Source organism: Propithecus coquereli, unplaced genomic scaffold (genome assembly GCF_000956105.1).
Source record: "Propithecus coquereli isolate 6110/MARCELLA unplaced genomic scaffold, Pcoq_1.0 Scaffold164, whole genome shotgun sequence".
Classification (NCBI taxonomy): Eukaryota; Metazoa; Chordata; class Mammalia; order Primates; family Indriidae; genus Propithecus; species Propithecus coquereli.
The window spans coordinates 2,152,298-2,174,360 of record NW_012140969.1 but is presented as its reverse complement, the minus strand read 5'-3'; the positions used below and the strand labels follow the sequence as shown (position 1 = coordinate 2,174,360).

The following is a 22,063-nucleotide window of genomic DNA, read 5'->3' as shown; positions in this document are numbered from 1 at the left end:
CCCCACGCCCCTCGGCTGCCTGCGGGGCTGCCTGCTTTCCCTGACGTGACTCGACGCCCGCTGTGGGAGGCAGGGCCGAGGGGCAGCCTGGCCGAGCCCGTCGTGCCTGGGTGCGCGCTGCGGGCCGCGCCTGGCCTGAGCTCCAGCTCTGGGTTTGGGGTGTTAGAAACGGGGGAGCAGAAGAAGAAAACTGCCTGTGCTGAAACACGCATTTCCTCGGCTGTTTATTTTGTTTTTTTTTTTTTTTTTTTTTTTTTTTTTTAAAGGGAGAGGTCCCTGCAAGGTCCCTTCCCAGTCTGGGAGGGGCCAAAATGCCATCGTAGTAGTAGGGACAGGAGCAATCTACGCATACGGAGGGGAAGTGCACAGGCCTAACGTTAGCTACGAGGGAGAAGGACGCCTTCCGTGACAGATCCTTGAGGTGTGTCTGCGTCTGCCCCAAGCGGCTGACGGTGACCTTCCCTCCAGGCCCATGGCCTGCGGCCACCTGTTCTAGCTCTGGGTGTGGGGTGCAGGGGCTCAGGGACAGGACAGCAGCAAGAGGCAGGGGCCGAGGACGGAGGCCTTCCCGACGGTGGGGCGGGTCGTACATTCAAGTGTGAGGTGAACCCTTTGGTGGGGGGGGCCTCGGCGGGCCGCCCCTCGCCGCTGAGCCCCTGAGTCTGGGGGGAGGGGCTGCTGGCTCGGCCCGGCCGGCCTGGCTTCTCAGAGGGTCTGTGGATTGACACTGGTTCTTTTCGTAAAAAAATAAAACTAAAAAAAGCAGCATGTCACGCCCGTTGTGACCAAGGCCTGGTCGCCGAAGGGGAGGCCCCGCCCGGCCAGGCCGCTTTCCCTCTGGAGCCAGGCCAGGGGCAGGTGCCGAGGGACGCGCAGGGCAGCTGCTCCCCTGCCCCCCCACCCCTGCCACCCTGGTGCAGCTGGCAGGCCCCGGCACGCCTGTTACAGCAGATGTCAAACCCAGGGCAGGGTGGAGAGGGCAGGAGGGGGGACGAGGACTCCCACGACATGATCTTGTGTAAAATATGGCAGCGACACGCGCTCAGGGCCGGGATGTGGGGGTGGGGTGGGGGCGGCGGCAACGCTGTGTAAAAAAAGTGTCCAAGTTCCCATAGCAAAGAGGGCGGTGACCAGGTGTTCAGGCTCCTCCAGTACAAGGGGGAAAGCCGCCCGGTGGGGCAGGGTGGGCGGGGGCGTCATTTGGTTTCCTGGTGCTGTCAGTCCGCGGGGCGGGGCCCCTAGCTCCCGTAGTGCATGGTGTTGGTCGGGATGGACATGGGTGAGGCCATGGAGATGGCGGGGCCGCCCATGGTGAACTGGCTGTTGACTGCATAGTGCGAGCTCGAGCCGCCGCCGCTGCCCTGGGCGCCGGAGGACCCTGCGGGGTGGGCATTGGCACTGAGGGGCCAGCGCTGTTCCCGGCCCGCCTGGCCCCCGGCAGAGTCAGAGACAGAGAGAGAGAGGGCAGGCAACAGGGCAGGCTGGCGCCCAGACAGACGGACAGCGACACGCGCTAGCTTGGGCCCCCGAGGGACCCGCCCCTGCCACCCGCCGTTACCTTGGACAATCCCCGTGCTCATTATGGAGCCCATCCGGGAGTGGGTGTGATTGACAATCCCCGTGTTGGCTGCGTAGCGAGAGGGAGGAAGGAAGGAAGGGAGACGGCGTCACCGCCCCCAGCCACCCGGCCCATGGGCGTAGGCAGCAGAGCGAGGCAGAGAGGATCCGGGGCCTCAGCCGAGAGCCCCGAGGAAGAGCAAGAGGTGAAGGGACCAAGCACAGGCCGACCTGGCCAGCCGCTGGCCCCTCCCAGCCCTGAGCACCACCGTCGCCGCCCCCCTGGGGGGCCACTCACCTAAAGGAATCAAGTTGTTGTGGCCCACGCTGGAACCGCCGGCGATAACACTGCTCAGGTCGTAGGCAGTCGGCATCCCTGCACCGGGGGAGAGGTCAGTGTCCTGTGTGGGGGTGCCAGAGGCACACCCCAGGGCAGAGGAGGGGCCAGGCCTGCCACCAAGGGCTGCTGGCTGTGCCCACCCCTGTGTGGGCCGGCGCTATGGTGGGGCTGACTTACCAGCCACGGCCATGCCGCTGCTGAGGTTGTAGGTGCTGCCCGTGTTCCACATGTTCTCGGAGGGAGACGTGTAGTGGGAGCCAGGTGGGGGCGAGGGCGTCGTGCCTGTGTATCTGTGGCAGAGACAGACCCGTGGGCAGGGGATGGCAGGCCAGCGGTGGGTGGGGGTGGCTGCAGGGCCGGGGGCAGCACCCCCTAGTGGGCTGAGGGCCCCTCCTACCTGAAGAAGGGGTTTTTCAGATCCAGGAGGTTGCTGGATTTGGAGCCCGTCTGGTCTACCTGGGCCACAATACTGATGTCATAGCTCTGTCTGTGGAGAGGAGGGAGGTGACGTGAGCCAGTGGGCGGGTGGACCGGCCTCCCCCAGCCCCCGGCGACAGCGCACACCTTTTGTTGGCAATAAGCAGACATGTCCCTGAGAGCGTGTCCCCGGCCTTGGCGAACAGTGGTGACTGGAACAGGCACCGGACCTGGTACCAGTGGGTCAGGGGCTCCGTTGGGGCCGTCGACAACCACACGGTCATTCTGTCAAGCAGGGACAGGCATGCACTTGACTCAGCCAGTGCCACCACTCGGGTCACCCACCACCCTGTATACCTTGAGTTCTCCCCAAGTGCCCGCCCCGCTGTGATGGGTCCCCCTGGGGCCTTGGAGCTGAGACAGGCTGGCTCCCAGGCGGCCCCAGGCACACACACATGCACACACGTGTGTGCACTAGGGCTGTGCAGCCTCACCCTGACACATCATGCTGAGAGACAAGACAAGGGCCCACGAGGGACAGTACTCAAAACAGGGCAGACACACACGCCCCACCCACAACAGTCTCTTGCTCAAAGACAAGCGCTCAGCCCCTTTTGGAAGGGAGAGTGGAGCTGAGAAGAGTCACATCCCACACCCCCAACCCCCAGCCCAGCCCGGGTCACAGCCCCTGGCAGGAGCCCCTGGGAGCAGCGCGGCCCGCTCTGCTGCACTCACATGGAGCCGATGAAAGCAACGTCAAACCAGAAAGCCAGGCCGTGGACCAGCCCTGAATGCAGCATGTGGAATTTGAATGGGATTTCTATCCTGGAAGGCAAAGGGCAGTGGCTGCTGGGACAGAACAGGGGGACCCAGTGCAGAGGCCTGGGGCCCCTGCCCTCCTGCCCTGGGACGGCAGGATGCCAGTGGGAGCCAGTGGTGGCCTTGACCTTCGGCCCGAGCTGGGCCCAGGATGGGGCGCGGGTGCCGGTACCTGTGCAAATCTCCTTCTTTGGCTTCTAAGAAGTTCACTGTGTACTTGACAGACTTGGCCATCAGGATCCGGATGTCAAATGTGTCCTGAGAGAGACCACAGGTGTGACCTGGATTCTGGCGCAGGGGCCAGCGTGGAACGGGAGAGCCCTGTCCCTTCCCCAGGGTCTCGGTCTGGCCATGGCCTCTAGGCCGTTGGGCTAAAATCAGCTTGCCCTTCTCAGACCTGGCACAGGGGAGGGTGACCTGGTGGGAGGGCAATCAGGTGACAGCTCAAAAAGTGACAAGTGTTCATCCGCATCAAAGACTTGGCAGTTACACTCTTGGGTTATCTCTAGATACACACACGCACATGAAAAGTCTCACATGGATAATTTCTGACTGTTTGGAGGAGCCACATGCTGGAAACCATCCAGTTGAACCAGTGACGGCCCACCCGTAAAAGACCGTGTGTATGTGAGAAACAATGAAGAGGTTCTTTGTAAGAGGATGGGGAAAGATCTCCAAGATAAACCTCTAAGCAAGCTAACAAAAAAAGCAAGTTAAAGAACGAGGTGTTAGCCAAGTACAGTGACACACGCCCATAGCCCCAGCTACTTGAGAGGCTGAGGCAGGAGGATCCCTTGAGGCCAAGAGTTCGAACCCAGCCTGGGCAACAGAGCGAGACCTCATCATCTCTCTCTCTCTGTTTTTTGTTTTTTTGGTTTTTTTTTTAAGAAATGGAGAACTTGCTCTGTCACCAGGCTGGACAGCCTCCAACTACTCCTGGGCTCAGGTGATCCTCCCACCTCAGCCTCCCGAGTAGCTGGGATTACAGGTGGGAGCTACCATGCCCAGCAAGACACCATCTCTTTAAAAAAACAAAAACCAAAACTGGGTGCTGCCTGCCATGAACTATGTGAGCTGAATCAAATACAAAGGAAAAAAAAATAAACCAGTTGTTGGAAGCACTGGGGAGGAACTAGAGCAGCCAGCACTTTGGGAGCCGAGATCTTGGAGAGAAGGGGACATGCGCCAAGGGGGGAGCCCTTTTGGCCTCTGCCCTTTCCCCTTAGGGAGGGCAGAAAACAGCCCTTGGCCTTTCAGGGGCCTCCTTGGGTGGGGAAAGCAAATGGGAGCTCAGGGCTCAAGGGACCATGATGCTAAAGCAGAGGGAAAAGCAGAAAAGTGAGGTGGATGGTGTGTACGCAACTGCGCTTCCAGCGGTGGCCGATTCCTGGGCTGTGTGGGGGTGGGGGGCTGGAAGCCAAAAAACCAAGCAGAAAGAAGCTTCTAAGAGACGTGAAAACCGAGGAGAGGAACAGGCAGCATATTGGTGCTGGAGAGGCTAGGAGGAGGGCCCCACGAACCACCAGGCTTGCATTAAGACACTGAAGGCAGTGTCCTAAAGCAGCGGTTCTAAACTGTGGTCCCCTCGCCCTGAAGGTCAAACCTGTTTTCATAATAATACCAAGATGTTTGAAGATGCAGAATCTGGCCATCTTCTATCAAGCCAGATATTAAAGATATGTGCACATTAATAATGCCACTACTCAGGCCTGCATGGTGGCCCAGGCCTGTAATCCTAGCACTCTGGGAGGCCAAGGTGGGAGGATCACTTGAGGCCAGCAGTTCAAGACCAGCCTGAGCAAGACCACATCTCTGCTAAAAATAGAAAAATTAGCCAGGTGTGGTGATAGGTGCCTGTAGTCCCAGCTACCCAGGAGGCTGAGGCAGGAGGATCGCTTCAACCCAGGAGTTTAAGGCTGCAGTGAGCTACGATGACACTACCGCGCTCTAGCCCTGGAGACAGAGCAAGACCCTGTCTTAAGAAAGAAAAAAAAATAAAAAGTCATATTCTCATTAAAAAATTTTTCTGGGAAATATTTTTTAAATAAAAAATTGCTACTTATGTTAATATGTAATAGGTTTATTATTTTTTTAAATGAGTTGATTTTTAAGTTTCTTGGCTTTAGTCTGTAATACCAAGAGGTATTGACACCGTATTAATAGATACATGTAAAGAAAAGCTCTTTAGGATCCTCAATATTTAAGACTGTAAAGGGGTCCCGGGACCAAAATGTTTGAGAACTGCTGCCCTACAGAAAAGCCAGGAAGTAGGCCAGCGAAATAGAGTCTGAAAAGCAGCCTCAAAATATCTCAGATGCCTAACAGGACCAAGGTGATCTGTCCATATGGCTAACTGCCTGGGAAAAACAAATCCTTGGAAGGAAAAACATCATCCAGACCCTCTATAGTTTGTCATTTTGGCTTTCAATGGTCAGGGACACTAAGAGACAAGACCAAAGGACCAGGACCCAAAACCAAGACTAGAAACCAAGAGAAACACATCCACCACTCTTCCAGATACTGAAAGTGATCAGATAGTTATAACTAATATTTAAAGAAAAAAAAAGATATAAAAAAAATGGAGAATTTCATAGAGAACTGGTATAACTAGACTGGAAAAATTACAGTAACTGAAATTAAGAGTCAGGAAAACAAACTAGACACGAGATAGAACTGCAATTGGATGATGGAGCAGTAAAAATTATGAAGGAAGTAATGAGAGAAAAATGGATGGAAAAGACAGAAAAGTGTGTAAGAATCACATGATACATTTACTGCAATGTCTTAAGAAAAAAAAAAAAGAATTATCTGAGACATGGTGAAAAGGTCCACTGTACATGTAATCGGCATTCCAGAAGGAGAAATAGGATGGAGCAAAGATAGTGTTTAAAGAGATACTGTCCAAGAGTCTCCCAAAACTAGTGAAAAACATGGGTGGGCTCTTATAGAATAATAAAACAAATTATTTTTAAACAGGAAGGCAAGAAAAACATAAAGAAAAAACAGGATAAGTAGAAAAATAGTAAGATTAGATAGATTTATACCCATACAGATCAGTAATTACATTAAATATAAATGGTCTAAATGTTCTAATTAAAAAACAAAAAGTTCAATCTTGTTAAAAAAACAAACACAATTATATGCTGCTTACAAAAAACAACTCTTAAGTAATAAGGCACAAACAAGTTAAAAGTAGGAGGACAGAAAAAGATAGACTGTATAAAGATTAAGCAAAAGAATGCCAGTGAAGCTGAATTACTATAAGAAAACAGAGTTTAAGACAAGAAGTACTACTGGAGACAAAAAGAGATACTTTATAATACAAAAGAATCAATCCAACAGAAGAGATAATAAACCTAAATCTGTATGTCCTTAACAACTCGATGTCAAAATATATAAAGCAAAAGTTATCATAATGAAATGGAAAAATCAACAAGTCTATGATCAGTAATAGATAGGAAAAACAGATAAAAAAGTAGAGAAACTGTGACCAATGTGATTAACACATGTGACCTAATTACTGCACTCTGCAAGTGATTAGTATGTATTTTTTTCAAGTGCACATAGAACATTAACCAAAAGAGACCACATACTGAACTTAAAGCAAATCTCAGCAAATTTCAAAGGAATGAAATCATACGCTGCATGACCACAGAGAAATTAAGACAGAACAGCATGTTGATTATGCTATATTTTGTGAGGAAAAACAGTTAAAAAAATACATATATTTCAATATGTACATTTAAGTGTCAAACCTCTGGAAAGATAAGAAATGCCGCTTGCCTACAGGAAGGGAAGCTGTGCAGGTGGGATCAGAGGTAGGGAGGCGTTTCTCTTTTACACCCTTGATTTTTGATTATGGAGCTACATGGTTCACCAAGGATCAATTCATCTACTAACAGCTGGCACATACCGTCTGCTTGCTATGTGCCAAGTGCTCTACATGTATTGCCACTCTAGTCCCAACATCTCTGTGAGAGAGCTCTGTGCAGGGCAGAAGCGAGGGCTGAGCGGGGCAGTGGCTGCCCCAAGGCCGCATACCCAGCTCAGACAAAGCCTGAGGATGAAGGCCACACCCCCTCCCATCACACACAGGAGAGCCACGTCCACTGAGAACTGTGACAGTGTCCTGGGTGTCCAACTCACCACTACAGGCTGCCGGAAATACTCGTCCACTGCGGCACCTCGGAGGGCCGACAGGTCCACTCCGTGGAAGGATGGCTGGTACCTGCGGGAAGCCCCCACCCCGACGGCAAGGTCACCAGCGGCAGGAGAGGCAGGCGGGGTAGCCCTGCCTTCTCTCCCAGCTGGCCCTCGTGCAGCCCAAGTCTTTTAGGTCCTACCAAGGAGGAGGAGAACAAGAGGAGTTGAGGCTCCCTGGGTGGCTAGGGACAGTCCCTAAGAAGGCAGGCCATGGGGCCCAGGCAGGACACCAGGGCACACTCACCAGAAGTTGGCTTTGGTGAACTGCTCCATGTAGAGCTGTTCATCCGTGAAGGGTGCGAGGTGGACATCGCCAATGGTAGGGAACATGTTTCCTGGGAGTGGGGGCAGGGGGGTGCTGGCGTCAGGTGGCGCATCCTGCAGGGCCTGGCAGAGCTTCCAGAGGGCCCCAAGACCCCTGGCCTTGGGCTTTCCCAGACTCTCATTCGTTCGTTTATGCAACCATGTGACACAGGGCTGCTGAGTGCCACATCTGCCCTGATGCCCACTCAACCTGTGCCACCTCAGTAAATCTGATCGAGCCCTGGGGAGGTGAGTGGGCTTATCTTTATGTCCCGTTACTAGGCCTGCGACGCAGAAAGGGACCTGCCAGGGCCTCACAGCTAAGCAAGTGGTGCCTCTCAGGTGCTGTCGTCCGTGCACACGCAGCCGGGGAAAGCAAAGTTGCTCCGGATTGCGGGGAGGGGTAGACCGGGCCTCAGTTGAGGTGACAGGCTGGGTGGGGGAAACCGAATCCCCAGCACCAGCACTGCCCTGGCTCTGGTAGACACCAGGCCAGCAGGGTGGGCCGCTTGGCCACCCTGGTCTGGGCGCATGGCCTGAAAGAGGAGGAGGAACAGGGTCCAACATCTGTGACTCAACGAGCAGAGATGAGTCAGGGTTTCAAGGCCCCGCCTGCCCTTGGGGAACACCTGGCCACCAGATGTGGGCCTTCCCCAACCCTTCCAAGCTGGGGAAGGGAGGGTCTGAAGTGCCAGCAGGACTCTGTCTCCTCCTTGCCCCCTCCAGCCTGTAGCAGAGGCTAGAAATGCTGGGCTGCATGTCTGTGGGGGCAGGCGGAGACACTCAGCTCAGACTTGGAGGCCACGTGCTGGGCCACATGCTCCGGAGGACCTGGGGGTACCATGGGAAAGTGTCCCCAGCCCAAAGCACCTCTGGCTCCTGTAGGCCCAGAGGCGTATGGCTGGGGGAAGGGCTCCCTTTGATCCCCAAAAGAGCTTCCAGAGCTGGACAGAAGCCCCACCTCCCACATTCACACCCAGGACACAGGACACAGCTGTGGGAAGGGGTAGCCACCTCCCACCTCCAGAAGCAGAGCCCGAGGCAGGTCTCTGAGGCCTAGATCCAGGGATGGTGAGAGGACCCAAGTGAGAACTTTCCTACAGACCAAGTGAACTACTGCCTGCTGGGGCCCCGCCAGCCTGCTGCTTCCCACGCTCTGCCCCACAGCTGCTACCCTGGCCGGGACTCCTGTGCCCCAGCTCCATGCCCGTACGGGAACACTCAGACACAGACACGTACCCAGAACCAAGCAGAGACCCACGGTGACAGACAGGCAGATGTACACAGTTGCCCAGTGACTCACAGGCTTGTACCCAGAGGCATGGACAGGAGGTGACAGACGGGCTCGCCAGACAGCTGCCTCCCGGCACTCGCACGTGCACCCACACCCCATACACCTCCACACGTACACCCGCCCCACCTCCCGGACTCTGAGGAGAGCAGGGCCTGTCAGGGATCTCGGAATCTGTCCCAATCCCCAGGCCCAGCCAGAAGCTGTCCTATTGAACCAGGACACAAGGATGTTGCCCAGGGGCTCCCTGGGGGCCTGAGGGGGACCCCTCCGCATTCTGTCTGGGTGGGTGGGCACCTGATGTCTGGCCTTGTTTGGGGCCCAGGGTTCCTGAAGCCACAGCCAGCTGGAGTGGGACAGGGGTAGGGACGGAAGAAAGGCCCAGAACCTCCATACCCCAGATCACTGACACGGGCAAGCAGGGAACTGAGCCACCAAAAGCTCAACTAAGTAGCAGCCTGGGGGCTTGGCCAAAGGACCCTGGCTGCCCTGCCTGGTGGTGCAGCACTGGCCTCTCGGCTGATGCCCCTACCTGGCAGCTGCCCCAGCCTGCCGTCTGAGAAGGTTGCCACCCTGCCGGCCCTGCTGGCACCGCATGCCAGCAGGGACACTCACCGCTGGGCTTCAGGTACTTCTTGGCGTGGAGGTAGCTCTCAAGCATGCGCTCGTTGAAGAGCATGTAGCCCATGGGCTCCGAGATGATGATGTCCACCTGCTCGGGGAGTGAGACCTCCTCCACCTTGCCGGGGATGACCACGATGCGGTCGGTCAGGTTGTTACTCTTCACCAAGACCTGTGGGCAGGCGGACCGTTAGGGTTTGCACGCTCCCAGAGCCTACCTGCCACGGGGCCCTCCCCAGACCCTCCTCTCAAGGGAGGGCCTTGTCCCCACATGCCACCAAGTGCCTCTCTGCCTCCTTCACAGGCGTCCCAACCAAAGCCAGGATCAGCCACAGCTCGTTGAGAGCTCACTGCGGCCCAGCCCTGTCTCGGGGCTGCCCCATGGTGGCATCCCAGGTCCCCCACCCTGCAAGGACAGCTACTGATGGCCACGGAGAGAGGACAAGCAGACTCTGCAACAGCCACCAAAGCCACAAAAGACGCACCCCAAGCCAGTGATCCCAAGGCTAGGATCTGTCCTACAGACAGGCCCACACAAGGGACAGGGGCAGAGCAGGGAGCAGGACGGCGGCATGCCTCCTCCACAGGGGGAGACGGACGCTCGCTTCCACAGACACAGGAAAGCCCTAGAAGGATTTTGAGGACATAGCTCATGAGGGGGGCTGGGCTGAGGGGAGCCAAGGTCGGGCAGGGGAGCATTTTCCCTGTTTGCACGTTTGCAGCTTTTACATTTTGAACCTTGCAAATTAGTTTCAGGGCCAAAAACAGAAAAACGGAAAATGACAACTGCCCTGACCCCAAGAGTGACCAGTCAGTCATGGAGAGGACTCAGGGCCCTCGGGCCCCCTGCCTCCCCTGACCAATCGGTTGGGACAAGGGAGAGAGCAAAGCACAGAAGTGACGTCCTCAGGCTCCCGGGCCAGGGGTTGGGTCTCCTGGTGGCTTCCCCAGGCCAGGTGGCCACAGTGCTGAGGGAGGGGGTGACGCTGGGTGGCCACCAGCGGGACACTGACCTCGGCGTGCTGGGCCATGGTGCTGGCCTCCACCGCATAGATCTTCCTTGCTCCAGCTTGGGCGGCGAAAAATGACAGGATCCCGGAGCCACAGCCAACATCGAGAACGATCTGAGGGAGGAGGGGGAGGGGAAGAGCAGGACACCAGGAGATGACAGTGATTATGAGGGATGTGCGCGTCACCAGGCGTCACACCCAGGCCTGTCTTCACTCTCCGGCTTGGTCAAAATAAAGGGAGAACTAAAGACAACCGAGCCAGGGGCCAGTCCTCTGGGAGGAGGAGCCCGGGGCAAGCTCCCACGTGGCCGGCAGCTGAGAGGCGTCCTTTTGGAGCGTCTGTGGCCCTGTTGGGGAGGAAAGGGGCCCGGGGGGGCATTGGTGGCAGCATTTCCCACATCCACGCTGACTCCTGCCCAGAGAAGCAGGCAGTGCCTTGGCTGGGGTGGGTGGGACACCCAAACCCCTCAACCGGTTGGGCACCCCCTAGGGGTGCTGCCCCGTGACATTGACTTGGCAGAGATCGGGCCAGGGTGGGGAGAACGCTCCGCGTTCTGGATCTGTGGGATTGCTGCCGCAGTTTTCTGGTGGCGATGTGCATGAGCTTTCTAAGAATGGCTCTGGGATAGTGAATGCCCGGTAGGGAAGCTGGTGTCAGGTGGGAGGGCCTTAGGGTGCCCCTCAGAGCTCTGGATGAACCAAGAAACGGATCTCCGTTCTGGGGGAGCAAAAAGGGACCTTGCCAAAGCAGCACGGCCCATCCAGGCCCCAAGCGCTGCTCCAGCATGTTCGAGCCAGTGGCCAGGAGGAAGCTGGGGTTGGCCTGGCCAGAGCAGACAGCTGACGTGTCAGGACAACCCCTTCCTGGAGCCCGGAGGCCCAGCAATGCGGAGGGCCATGACCCGGGCGCTGGACGAGGCAGATCCACACGGACCCACGTGGCGAGCCCCCAAGATATATCGAAGGAAAACACAAGCTCCCACTGAGTTCAAAAGGGAAACCTCTGAGCAACGGGATAAGAAGGAAATCAGTTCCTACTTGTGTACTGTTCCCTCTGCCTCCCTGTAATTAGGACTGTCCATTATTTGGCAATATTAAAAAGCTTTTCAAAGGAGGCAGGGAAGTGACTGGTACATTCCAGTATATGCACATGACTTAAGAGCATGTCCCAAGATGTTCTGGGGACCTGATGTCCAGCTTGGCGAATAGAGTGAATACTACTGTCCTGTGTACAGTCGTGCGTCACTTAACAATGGGGCTAGGTGCTGAGACATGCACCGTTAGGTGACTCCATCGCTGTGCCATCGTCGTGGTGCCCTCACACAAACCTACGGCACGCCCAGGCTGTGTGCCACGGCCCTGTGGCTTCCAGGCTGCAACCTGTACGGCAAATTACCGTACTGAATGCTGTAGGCGACTGAAATACAACGGGAAATATGTGTGTATCCGAACATATCTAAACATAGAAAAGGGACAGTAAAAATACGGTATCACGAGCTTCCGGGACCACTGTCCTATACGCGGTCCATCGTTGACCAAACTGTTGTCACGCAGTGCTCGACTATACTCGAAATTTGCTAAGAGATGAGATCGTCAGTGTTTTCACCGCACGCAGAAGAAGTAGCTGTGTGACGGATGTGACCTCAATTGCGGTACCCGTCTCACAAACGTGCACACACATCCAAGCGTCGCCGCCGTCCACCTTAAACACGGCCAATTTTTATTTGTTAATCATACCTCATTAAGGCTGGGGAGGAAAAAAATAGTATGTCCTAAGATATGTCATTACGGGGATAAAAAAGTGTTTTCCAGAAAAGTATGTGAAATGCAATCCAATTCCATTTTTTAAATAAAAGGACTCAGCGATAAACTTCTAAAATTGCTGCTCATGTCTGCACGGGGAAAACCTGGAGAAAGACCTTATGCCGGACAGCGGCTGCATTAGAAGGCAGGGACAGGCCTCTCGTGCCTGTGTTGCATGTGCCGTGTTGAATCTAAACGTTAAGGAGCTTTTACTTTTGCAATCTGAACAAATTAAAGATAAAATCAAAGAGCAATGAAAAATAAAATAGATAGTTGGGCATGGTGGCGCCCGCCTGTAGTCCCAGCTACTGAAGAGGCTGAGGAGGGAGGAGCAGCTGAGGCCAGAAGTTCAAGACCAGACTGGGCAACACAGCCAGACCTTGTCTCTACAGAAAATGAAAAAATTTAGTCGGGCGTGGTGGCTGCACCTGTAGTCCCAGCTGCTCAGGAGGCTGACGCAGAAGGATGGCTTGAGCCCAGGAGTTCAGCGCTACAGTGATCTATGACTGCGCCACTGCACTCTAGCCTGGGCGACAGAGCGAGACCTTGTCTCTTAAAAAAAATATAGAGGCTACAGAAGCAAGGAGGGAGGCGTGGAGCTGGTCCCTCAGGCTCTCCAGGGGACCTCTAGTGGCCTCGGGCCCCTACTCCTGCACCCACTCACCTTGTCCTTGAAGTCGGTGTGGTTCTGCAGGATGGCGCGCTGGTAGGTGCCCGTTCGCACGTAGTCCTGCATCATGTTCTGCTGCTGGGACAGGTAGCCATAAAACTGGAACAGAGACACACCAATGGCACAGGGCACGTGGCATGACAGACGGCCGAGGCCCAGGCCAGCTCTGTGACAGAGCAGGGCCACCTCTGGCACAAACCTCCCTCGGGAGGCCGCGCGCCCTCTGACTGGGCCCCGCTGACACCTCCGGGAGAGGGAGCAGGAAGCCAGAAGGCAGCCCCCAGTGGGGACACCACCACTGTCACCGCGGCCGAAGGACACAGCTGGATGCTGCCTGGACCTGGAAGCCGCCCACGGGAACTCAAGATTTGCCACAGGCGGAGTTCCTGCATGGGGCCACCTGCCCCATCTTGGGGGCCCCAAAGAAGCAGAGGAGCAGATCGAACAGAACCCTAGAACTCAGAGCGCCAGGCAGATGAGGTGCGGGGTCTCTCTGTAAGACAACGGGCGACCAGAAGGCAGCGTGGCACCTGGACAGGGGCACAGGCTTTGACATCAGGCAGACCTGGCTTCCCATCTTGGCTCTGTTGCATAATAGCTGTGTGACTTGGAGCAAGTCACTTAACCTCTCTGAGCCTCAGTTTTCTCATCTGTAAAATGGGGACAATAATAGTACTTACCTCCTAGAGTTGTTGGGAGGGTCCGAGCGCTTCTGTGCAAGCCAGAGAGCTCAGACCAGGGCCTGGCATGCGGGGACTGTTCAGGACATTGTAACTGCTCTACCGTCATTCAAAACGCCTGTGGCCCTGAGCTTTGCCCGCGCTCAGCTCCTTCCAGCAACCCTGTTAAGCAGGCACCTGCATCTCCGCTTCACAGATGAGGAAACTGAGGCCCAGCAAGTGGAGGAAACCTGCCCAAGGCTACGCGGCTAGTAGGGGGCAGAGCCAGGACGGGAACCCAGGTGGGCCTGCCCTGTGCTGCACGGCCTCCTGCGGGTGGGTGGGAAGGGGGCTGCCGGGGGCCGCGGCTGGGCCGAGGGTGGGCACAACCCACCTGGAAGTACTGCACCGCGGAGGACTCCTCCGTCCGTTCGCTGAACACGGACCGCTCCAGGGTGTGGCCCCGGCAGGTTTTCAGGATGTTGTAGAAGGAACAAAAATCTGGAACAGGGAAGCCAGGTCACGGCGGGGGGCGGGGGGGGTTGTTCAGCTACCTGCCCCAGGAGGCCAGTGCACGTGGCCATTGGGGAGGGCGAGTTCTGGACAACTGTGACTGTCCTTCTGTCGGGCTGCACGCCCTGCCTTTTCTGCCTTGAACGTGTGTGGCTGGTGATGTTTTTTCCCAGAAAACAATGCAGTGTTCACATTTCAAAGACAACAAGGGCAGCCATGCCTGCCCCCTGGTGACTATCACAAGGTAGTGGCAGGTGACCGCGCACATTGCGCTGTCTGATGGGAGCAGGTCTGGGGTTTCCTGGCCAAAGGGCAGCTGGGCAAGGCCTTCCCGAGCACACGCCCCCTGGCCCGGGTGTCAAAACTGGCAAATAAGCCCATGCCCACCCAGCAGCTCAGGGCAGCATGTGTGCACGGCAGTGGACCTCTCAATGTCCACTAAGAGGGGACAGGATGAAGCCCGTGGACACAGAGGAGCACAGTGGGGAACTGAGCACCACCCTGCCCCAGGAAGCCGCGGTTACGCATGCCTTTAAAATGAGCTACATTTATTAACACAAAATTATGGCTGCTAAATCACATTGAGTAAAAAGAAAAAACAGCACAACAGTAATTATAAGACAATCTCTTTAAATAAGTAAAATAGTCGGGTGTGGTGGCTCGAGCCTGCAGTCCCAGCCTCTGGGGAGGCTGAGGCAGGAGAATCACTTGCTCCCAGGAGTTTGCAACCAGCCTGAGCAACACAGTGAGACCCCTCGCTACAAAAAATTTAAAAATTTAAATACAGTTTAGGATGATGAGAAAGTTCTGGAAGCAGATGGTGGTGATGGTTACACAACAACGTGAATGTACTCACTACCACTGAACTGCCCACTCAGAAAGGGTTAAAATGGTCAACTTCGGGTTATGTAGATGTGAGTGCAATTTTAAAAAACTCATAGAATGGAAAGAAAAAATATTAAAATATAAATAGTCACAGAGTAGGAAAAAACTACTGGGATTTATAATACCACACTCAAGGCTGTCCCTGGTGGTGGCGTTCTTAACTTCTTTTTCTGAACAGTGAACTGGGATTATTTATGTACGTAAAGAAAGAAATGGGTTGTGGAGGGTAAATGCTCTGGCAGGAGGTAGGGGCCAATTCAGCAGTCTGGTGACCACGCCCCGGGGTGGGACCTTCAAACGGTCTCCAGCGGAGGGCATCACCCACCGCCTCCACTGCCTCCCCGGCCCCAAGCCCCAAGCTGCGCTCCTCTGAGTCCCCCAAGCCCTCCTTGGGGATCTTGTGTGTCCACCTATGTCCCCACACAGGTGTGCTTAGGACCCCCAGCAGCTTCTCTCGGAGCCCAGGACAAGCTCTGCCTGCCCCTGGGACCTGCTTGTCCCATTCCTGTGATCCAGTCACAGCCGGCCAGGCATTGGCCGCTATTGGGAAGGCTGGGCCCAGGTGGTCAGTACAGGTGTCTCCGAGAAGGAGACATAAGGGCCAAGCCCTGAAGGACCCGAAGGAGTGAGCGAGGGCAGATTAGGGCACAGCGTTTGTTCCAGGCAGCGGGAATGGACTCTGGACACATGTGCACACGGGAACATGATTGCTGATGGCAGCGGAGCATTCGCCGGGGTGTATGGGCCACCATCTGGCCAGGCCCCACGAACCCCGCCCACTGTGGCTGGGGTGCTCAGGCTGCTTGTCACCGGGACCGCGGGCGGCCACGTACCGTTGGGGGTGGCGAACTGGATGAGGACGCTGTTGCAGCCCAGGGTGATGATGAAGGACTGCTTGCCCACGCGGCTGCACTCCGTCTCTCGGGACACCGAGCACTTGAACACGCACACATCTTCGTCTGCGAGAGAAGAGAGGCTGACGTGAGTGGTGGCTCCCACCAGCCGCCTTCCTTTGAGCCCGTGTCCCCGCCACCCTCCCTCCCTCCTCTCGGCACCCCCAGATTCTTCCTCGGTGCCACGAAACCGTCCTGGAAGTGCCTCTGGGTGCCCTGCCTTCCCGGCCCATACTGAGGACGAGGGGGTGGCCCATCAGGCAGCAGGGACACAGCCTGTGTCCCCAAGGAGCTCAGTAGCCAGTGGGGCAGGACGATGTCCACAGGGTGAGCAGGGCTGAGACGGGGACACGGTGAAGGCGTCCTGGCCCTATGCAGGCTGAGGTGGGCAGACAGGGCCACTGCGCAGTGCTACACAGGCGAGGAAAGGGCACTTATAGCAGGGACAAGAGGGTCACTGGAAGCCGGCAGCCAGTCTCAGGACCAACTGAGGGAGTCGGGCACCATTCACAGGTCCTGCTATGTCACATGGGGGGTGTCACTGGCCTTCACAGGCTTCAGAGCCTAAGTCACCTCTGCTCCCTTTGGCTGAGCCCTTTCCTGCTTGGGTCTGTGTGGTGTAGTGACTTCGAGTGTGGCCACTGGAGCCAGCATGCCCGGGCTCACGCCCCACCTGCGCCTTCTGCTCAGGGTGTGGCACAGGCAGGTCACACAGCCTCTCGGAGCCACGGGTTTCTCGGTATCAGAAGGGGCCCTCGGTGGGGGCAGGAGTCTAACAAGTCATGACACATCACGGGACCGGCGTACGGGAAGCATGGCATCCCAAGCTCTCACGGTGACTGTCACTCGGCATTCATTGCACGAGCATGCGGCACTCCCTGCCGCCTCGGCCAAATGATGAAACTGAGCGTCACCAGGAACAGAACCGCCTGACGCGGTGCTGAGCCCCTGCCGAGCTGCAGCAGGACGGACACGGAGTATGTGTGGTTTCTAGGCAAAGACGCCTACCCTAGCCTCACCATAAGGGGACAGAAACAGACAATGGTAGATCATGGAGCAGTCTACAAGGCAACCAGCCCACTCTCCTCAAAACAGCCAAAGTCAGAAAAGACAAACGCTGCTGGGAACTATTCCAGAAAGCAAGAGACGAAAGGGAAGTAGCCATCAAATGCAAAGTGTGACCCTGAGCTGGAGCCCAGTGAAAAACGTTTTTTTTCTTTTTTGAGACAGATCTCACTCTGTTGCCCGGGCTAGAGTGCCGTGGCATCAGCCTAGCTCACAGCAACCTCAAACTCCTGGGCTTAAGCAATTCTTCTGCCTCAGCCTCCCAAGTAGCTTGGACTACAGGCATGCGCCACCATGCTGGGCTAATTTTTTTATATATATATTTTTAGTTGTCCAGCTAATTTCTTTCTATTTTTAATAGAGACGGATTCTCGCTCTTGCTCAGGCTGGTTTCGAACTCCTGAGCTCAAGCGATCCTCCCGCCTCGGCCTCCCAGACTGCTGGGATTACAGGCGTGAGCCCCCACGCCCGGCCGAAAAACATTTTTAAAAAGCTATGAAGGCTGGGTGCAGTGGCGTATGCCTAATCCCAGCGACTCGGGAGGCTGAGGCAGGAGGCTCACTTGAGGCCAGGAGTTCGAGACCAACCTGAGCAAGAGTGAGACCCCTTCTCTAAAAAAATTAGAAAAATTAGTGTTGTGGCACATGCCTATAGTCCCAGCGACTCGGGAGGCTAAGGCAGGAGGATCCCTTGAACCCAGGAGTTCGAGGCTACAGTGAGCTACGATGGCGCCACTGCACTCCAGCCTGGGGAAATATGAGTCCAGAGTGTTTATGCAACAACTTTAAATGACTGGGATGTGACGATGGCATTGTGGTTTTGTAGAAGAGTGCCTTTGCTCTTAGAACATACACGCAGCAACATTTAGAGTGAATTCTTATGATGTCTGCCACTTGCTTTTGAATGTTCTCATCAAATGAAGAACAACAAAATCAACTACAGAGAGAAGCATGAGCGCAAATGTGGCAAAAACGTTCCCAATCACCCGGAATAGCCAACATGATCTTGAAAAAGAACAAAGCCTAGAGGATTCACCCATCTCAGTTTCAGAATTTACTACAAAAGCACGGGAATGAAAACAGTGTAGTGGTGCTGGCAAAAGAACAGAATGTGGATCAATGGAACAGAATTAGAGTCCAGAAATAAACCCTTACATTTATGGTCAATTGCTTTCCCACAAGGGGGCCAAGAACATTCCACAAGGAAAGAATAGTCTCTTCAAGGAATGCTGCTGGGACAGCAGGACAGCCACATGGAAAAGAATGAAGGTGGACCCCTACCTCACGCCATATATAGATGAACACTCAAAATGGATCAATGACTTAAATATAAGAGGTAAAACTATAAAACTCTTAGGAAAAAATCATAGAGGTAAATCTTTGTGACCTTAGATTTGGCAATGGATTGCTAAGTATGACATGAGGATGAGCAACAGAAGAAAAAAATAAACTGGGGCTGGGCGTTGGCAGCTCACGCCTGTAATCCCAGCACTTTGGGATGCCAAGGCAGAAGGATCACTTGAGCCCAGGAGTTTCACACCATCCTGGGCAACATAGGGAGACCCCGTCTCCACACACACACACAACATTAACTGGGCGTGGTGGTGCACACCTGTAGTCCCAGCTACTCATGTGGCTGAGACAGGAGGATCATTTGAGCCTGGGAGTTCGAGGTTGCTGTGAGCTATGATCTCGCCACTGCACTCTAACCTGAGTGACAGAGCGGGACCCTGTCTCTAAAAAACAAATTAAGTAAAAAAGCAGAGACTCAAACCAATACTTATGTGCAAATATTCATAGCAGTACATATTCATAATAGCCAAAGGGTAAAAACACAACCCAAATGATGTCATCAACTAACAAATGAATAACAAGATATGGTATGTCTAGAAAATGAAAATATTATTCAGCCTTAAAAAGTGATGAAGCGCTGATACATGCTATGACGTGCATGAATCTCAGAAACACCGTGCTCAGGGACAAAAGCCAGACACAAAAGGCCACATGATGTATGACTCCATTTATATGTGAATTTTACCTCAATAGAAAAAGTAAAACGTTCCCAGTTAACGAGTCCGGATATTCACTGGGCCAGGCCCTTGGGGGGCAGGTCCCCAGCCACACCCTGGGGTGCAGCCAGACTCCCTCCCATGCCAGGAGCCAGGTGTGGCCCTCCTGAGGGGCCAGGGCCTGGAGGAACCTCCTGACCCCAGGAGCAGGAGGGGACTGGCAGGCTACCATATCAGGTTCACAGCCATGCTGCACCCTCAGGGGACTCAAGACATGGTGCCCCCATATCCAGGAAAGGACACAAGCCTTGGCACAGTGCCCAGGCCCACATCCCTCCTGGGCCAGGAGATAAAGGAGACCTGTTAGCCGTGTCTGGCGTTAGCAAGTAGACCCAGGGAGGGCCTGTTTACCAAGCAGCCTGGCAACCCAACCCATTGCCTCAGGCGCCCCTCTCCAACCTGGCGCCGGGCAGGCGACCACGGGACCTGTGGCCAAAGGGAAGCCTGGCTGCATGCAGCGGGGGGTGGGGCTTGGGCCAGGGCAGCCGGGGCTAAGGGCGAGCTGGTCTGCATAGTCACAGGAGCCGGTGTTTTCTGACAGTCACAGCTATGCCCCCAAGCCAGTCCCTGGCACATAGGAGACACCTGGGAAATATTTGACAAACCAAACTGAAAAAAAAAAAAAAATAGAAAAGAAAAAGAAAAACAAACAACAAGCAGGACTGTGTTCCTCCATGCCTTTTAAAAATCTTCATCCAGGAGATGTCAGAGCTTCCGAGCTCTGGGACTGGCAGCCAAGGCCCTGTGTGACCCATAACCCTCATTTGTCAAGCCTGTCCCCTCCCCAGCCCCTTCACACGGCCACACTCAATCCCCCAGGCCCTAAACACATCAGGCTCTGGGCCTTTGCACGTGCTGTTCCCTCTTCCCCCTTCCTCCCCACTCCCCTCACTACGATGCGCCCAGGGGACAAATGCACACCTGGCCAAGGGTCACCTGTGGCCAGGCGGAGGATGCACACCCGGCCTCCTGAGGCCAGGCTGGCAGCCCAGCAGGAGAGCAAGAGGAAACCTTGGGGCCCCGGACCCACAGGGCCCTGGATCAGGCTGCGGTGATTCGCTGTCCCCCACAGATGTGGCCCTGCCCAGCAGGAAACCTCCTGGTGGCCTCCCAGGCTAGCGACCATGCCCCCTCAGGGTGTCTCTTTATCTAGGCAGCAGGCCCTCTGTGTCGGCCTCTGGAGACCAATCCACTCTTGTCGCGTACAAAGGTGCATTTCAGGGGCTTTGTGCGCATGGTCCGCAGAGGTGGGGGACAGGAAGAGGGGCCAGCAGGCAGGGGCTGCGACCAAGGCCAGGCAGCTGTGCCGGTTGTGCCAGTCGAGGCTGGGCCACAGCTGGGATTTCCTCCCCCTGCAGTAAAAGAACGGAGCCGTGAACAGGCCCAGCGAGGCTCCCAAGACAGGGAGCACCCAGTGGCCGCCCCTGGGCACAGCCTGGTGCCACTGGCTTGTCTGCCACACTGCAGCCTGTCCTGCTGATGGGGCCACGGGAGCACAACCCCACAGGGTGGGTGGCACACAGGTAGATCCCTGACCGGGTATGAAAACTGCCACACCTTTGAAGCAGCCTGTCTCGCTCGCTCCCCAGGAAGCAGGCCCCCTCCCCCAGTTCCCTGCCTACACCCTGCAGGGGATGGGATGTCACAGGAGCTACGAGAGACAGCACTTTCTAGGGGCCATGCTGTCCCGGCACTTTATGTGGACCCCCATGTCCTCACATCACCCTTGGGAGTAATCTGCTGTCACTACTGCCTTCATTTGCTCAGAGAGGTTAAGTATCTTGCTTAAGGTCGCACAGCGAGGGAGGGTCCCTGTTCCTCACCAACGTGCCACACAACTTCTCTGTGCTTCCTAGAGCAGGGCTCTGCCAACTTTCTCCGTAACTTTCTACCAGACGGTAAATATTTTCAGCTTTGTGGGCAGTCCGATCGCCGCTACAATGACTCAGTCCTGCCTTGCAGCGTGCGATATGTAAATGAGGGACAATGGCTGTGCGCCAATAAAACTTTATTTGCAAAGCCCGTGCTCACTGACCACTTCCTTATTTGCTCATGGGACAGTGGGCAGTGGAGCCACGGGCTCCCCCTCCCAGAGGAGTCGGAATCCCCAGGTGGGCGCTGTGGGAGCTGAGAGGTGGCACTTGACCCAGCCTGGGGAGGAGACTGGGATCAGCCCCCTGCACGTCCAACCCTTGCTGGCTCCCCAGGGCAGCAGTATCTGGGGGGCCCTAAGCACAGGCACTCCTGGTCCCAGGACTGAAGAAAACATTGAGGAAAGTGGTGGGCGTGGACGGTTCATCCCTGCACCCCTGGGCGCAAGCCAGGGCCCAGCACGCAGGAGGGCTTCACAAGAGTAGGGAGACCTGTCTCCGCAGACTCAGACCAGATGGCTCCAGGGGGGACGTGTCATGCCTCAGTCGTCTCTCAGTGCCCCTGCGAGTTACACAGTGTCGGACACAGTCTCACCTGAGCACTCCCCATGGTTTCTGAGCACCTTCCGGGACAAATCCAAACCCCTTATGGGGCCACGTGCTCCCGCCAGTGTCCACAGTCCAGCAGCAGCCCCCCTGCGCCACCCTAGCCGAGCCCTGCTGGCCTCCACCACTCCCTCCCCGCAAGACCACGGCACGCACGGGTTCTCTCTGGCCTCAGCAGCTCCTTACGTGGGAACGCCCTCCCCTCCTCTCCTGCTTCTGTGTCACCTCCTCCTAGAGGTCCTCCAGCGCTTCCCCGACAAGCCCCACCACGCAGAGGCTCCTTGTTGAACACCTGCCCGACAGGTTGCTGACCTGAGTGACTTCCCTGAGCACAGGTGGCAGCAGGTGCGGAGCTCCAGGTGCCCAGGTCCGAATGCTGGCCTGCCCCTGACCGTGAGCGTGGCCTTGGCTAGGGAAGCCACACCCCTTGCTGTTACTGCAGTCCTCCTTCCCTGCCCCCTTGCTTCCA

General features: G+C 55.7%; 1 protein-coding gene across 1 annotated transcript; it reads right to left on the bottom strand.

Moving 5' to 3' along the window:
* Positions 1-264: 264 nt before the first annotated feature.
* On the bottom strand, positions 265-19,571 carry CARM1 (coactivator-associated arginine methyltransferase 1). The gene is made up of 16 exons (XM_012641240.1): positions 19,517-19,571; positions 15,925-16,050; positions 14,088-14,194; positions 13,029-13,133; positions 10,565-10,675; positions 9,546-9,723; positions 7,581-7,671; positions 7,280-7,361; positions 3,306-3,391; positions 3,050-3,139; positions 2,462-2,599; positions 2,295-2,384; positions 2,075-2,187; positions 1,856-1,933; positions 1,559-1,627; positions 265-1,378 (listed from the first exon to the last, which is right to left on the bottom strand). The coding sequence occupies exons 1-16, from the start codon at positions 19,569-19,571 to the stop codon at positions 1,239-1,241; spliced, it is 1,659 nt and encodes a 552-aa protein (XP_012496694.1). The 3' UTR covers positions 265-1,238.
* Positions 19,572-22,063: the final 2,492 nt, after the last annotated feature.

Excerpts from the sequence above, each read along its gene's own strand:
- CARM1 (XM_012641240.1), bottom strand. The coding sequence starts at position 19,571 with ATGCAGCCAGGCTTCCCTTTGGCCACAGGTCCCGTGGTCGCCTGCCCG. Across the intron at positions 7,362-7,580 it reads TTCACCAAAGCCAACTTCTG|GTACCAGCCATCCTTCCACG; the intron begins GTGAGTGTGCCC and ends GGCTTCCCGCAG. Across the intron at positions 1,379-1,558 it reads GAGCACGGGGATTGTCCAAG|GGTCCTCCGGCGCCCAGGGC; the intron begins GTAACGGCGGGT and ends CCCACCCCGCAG.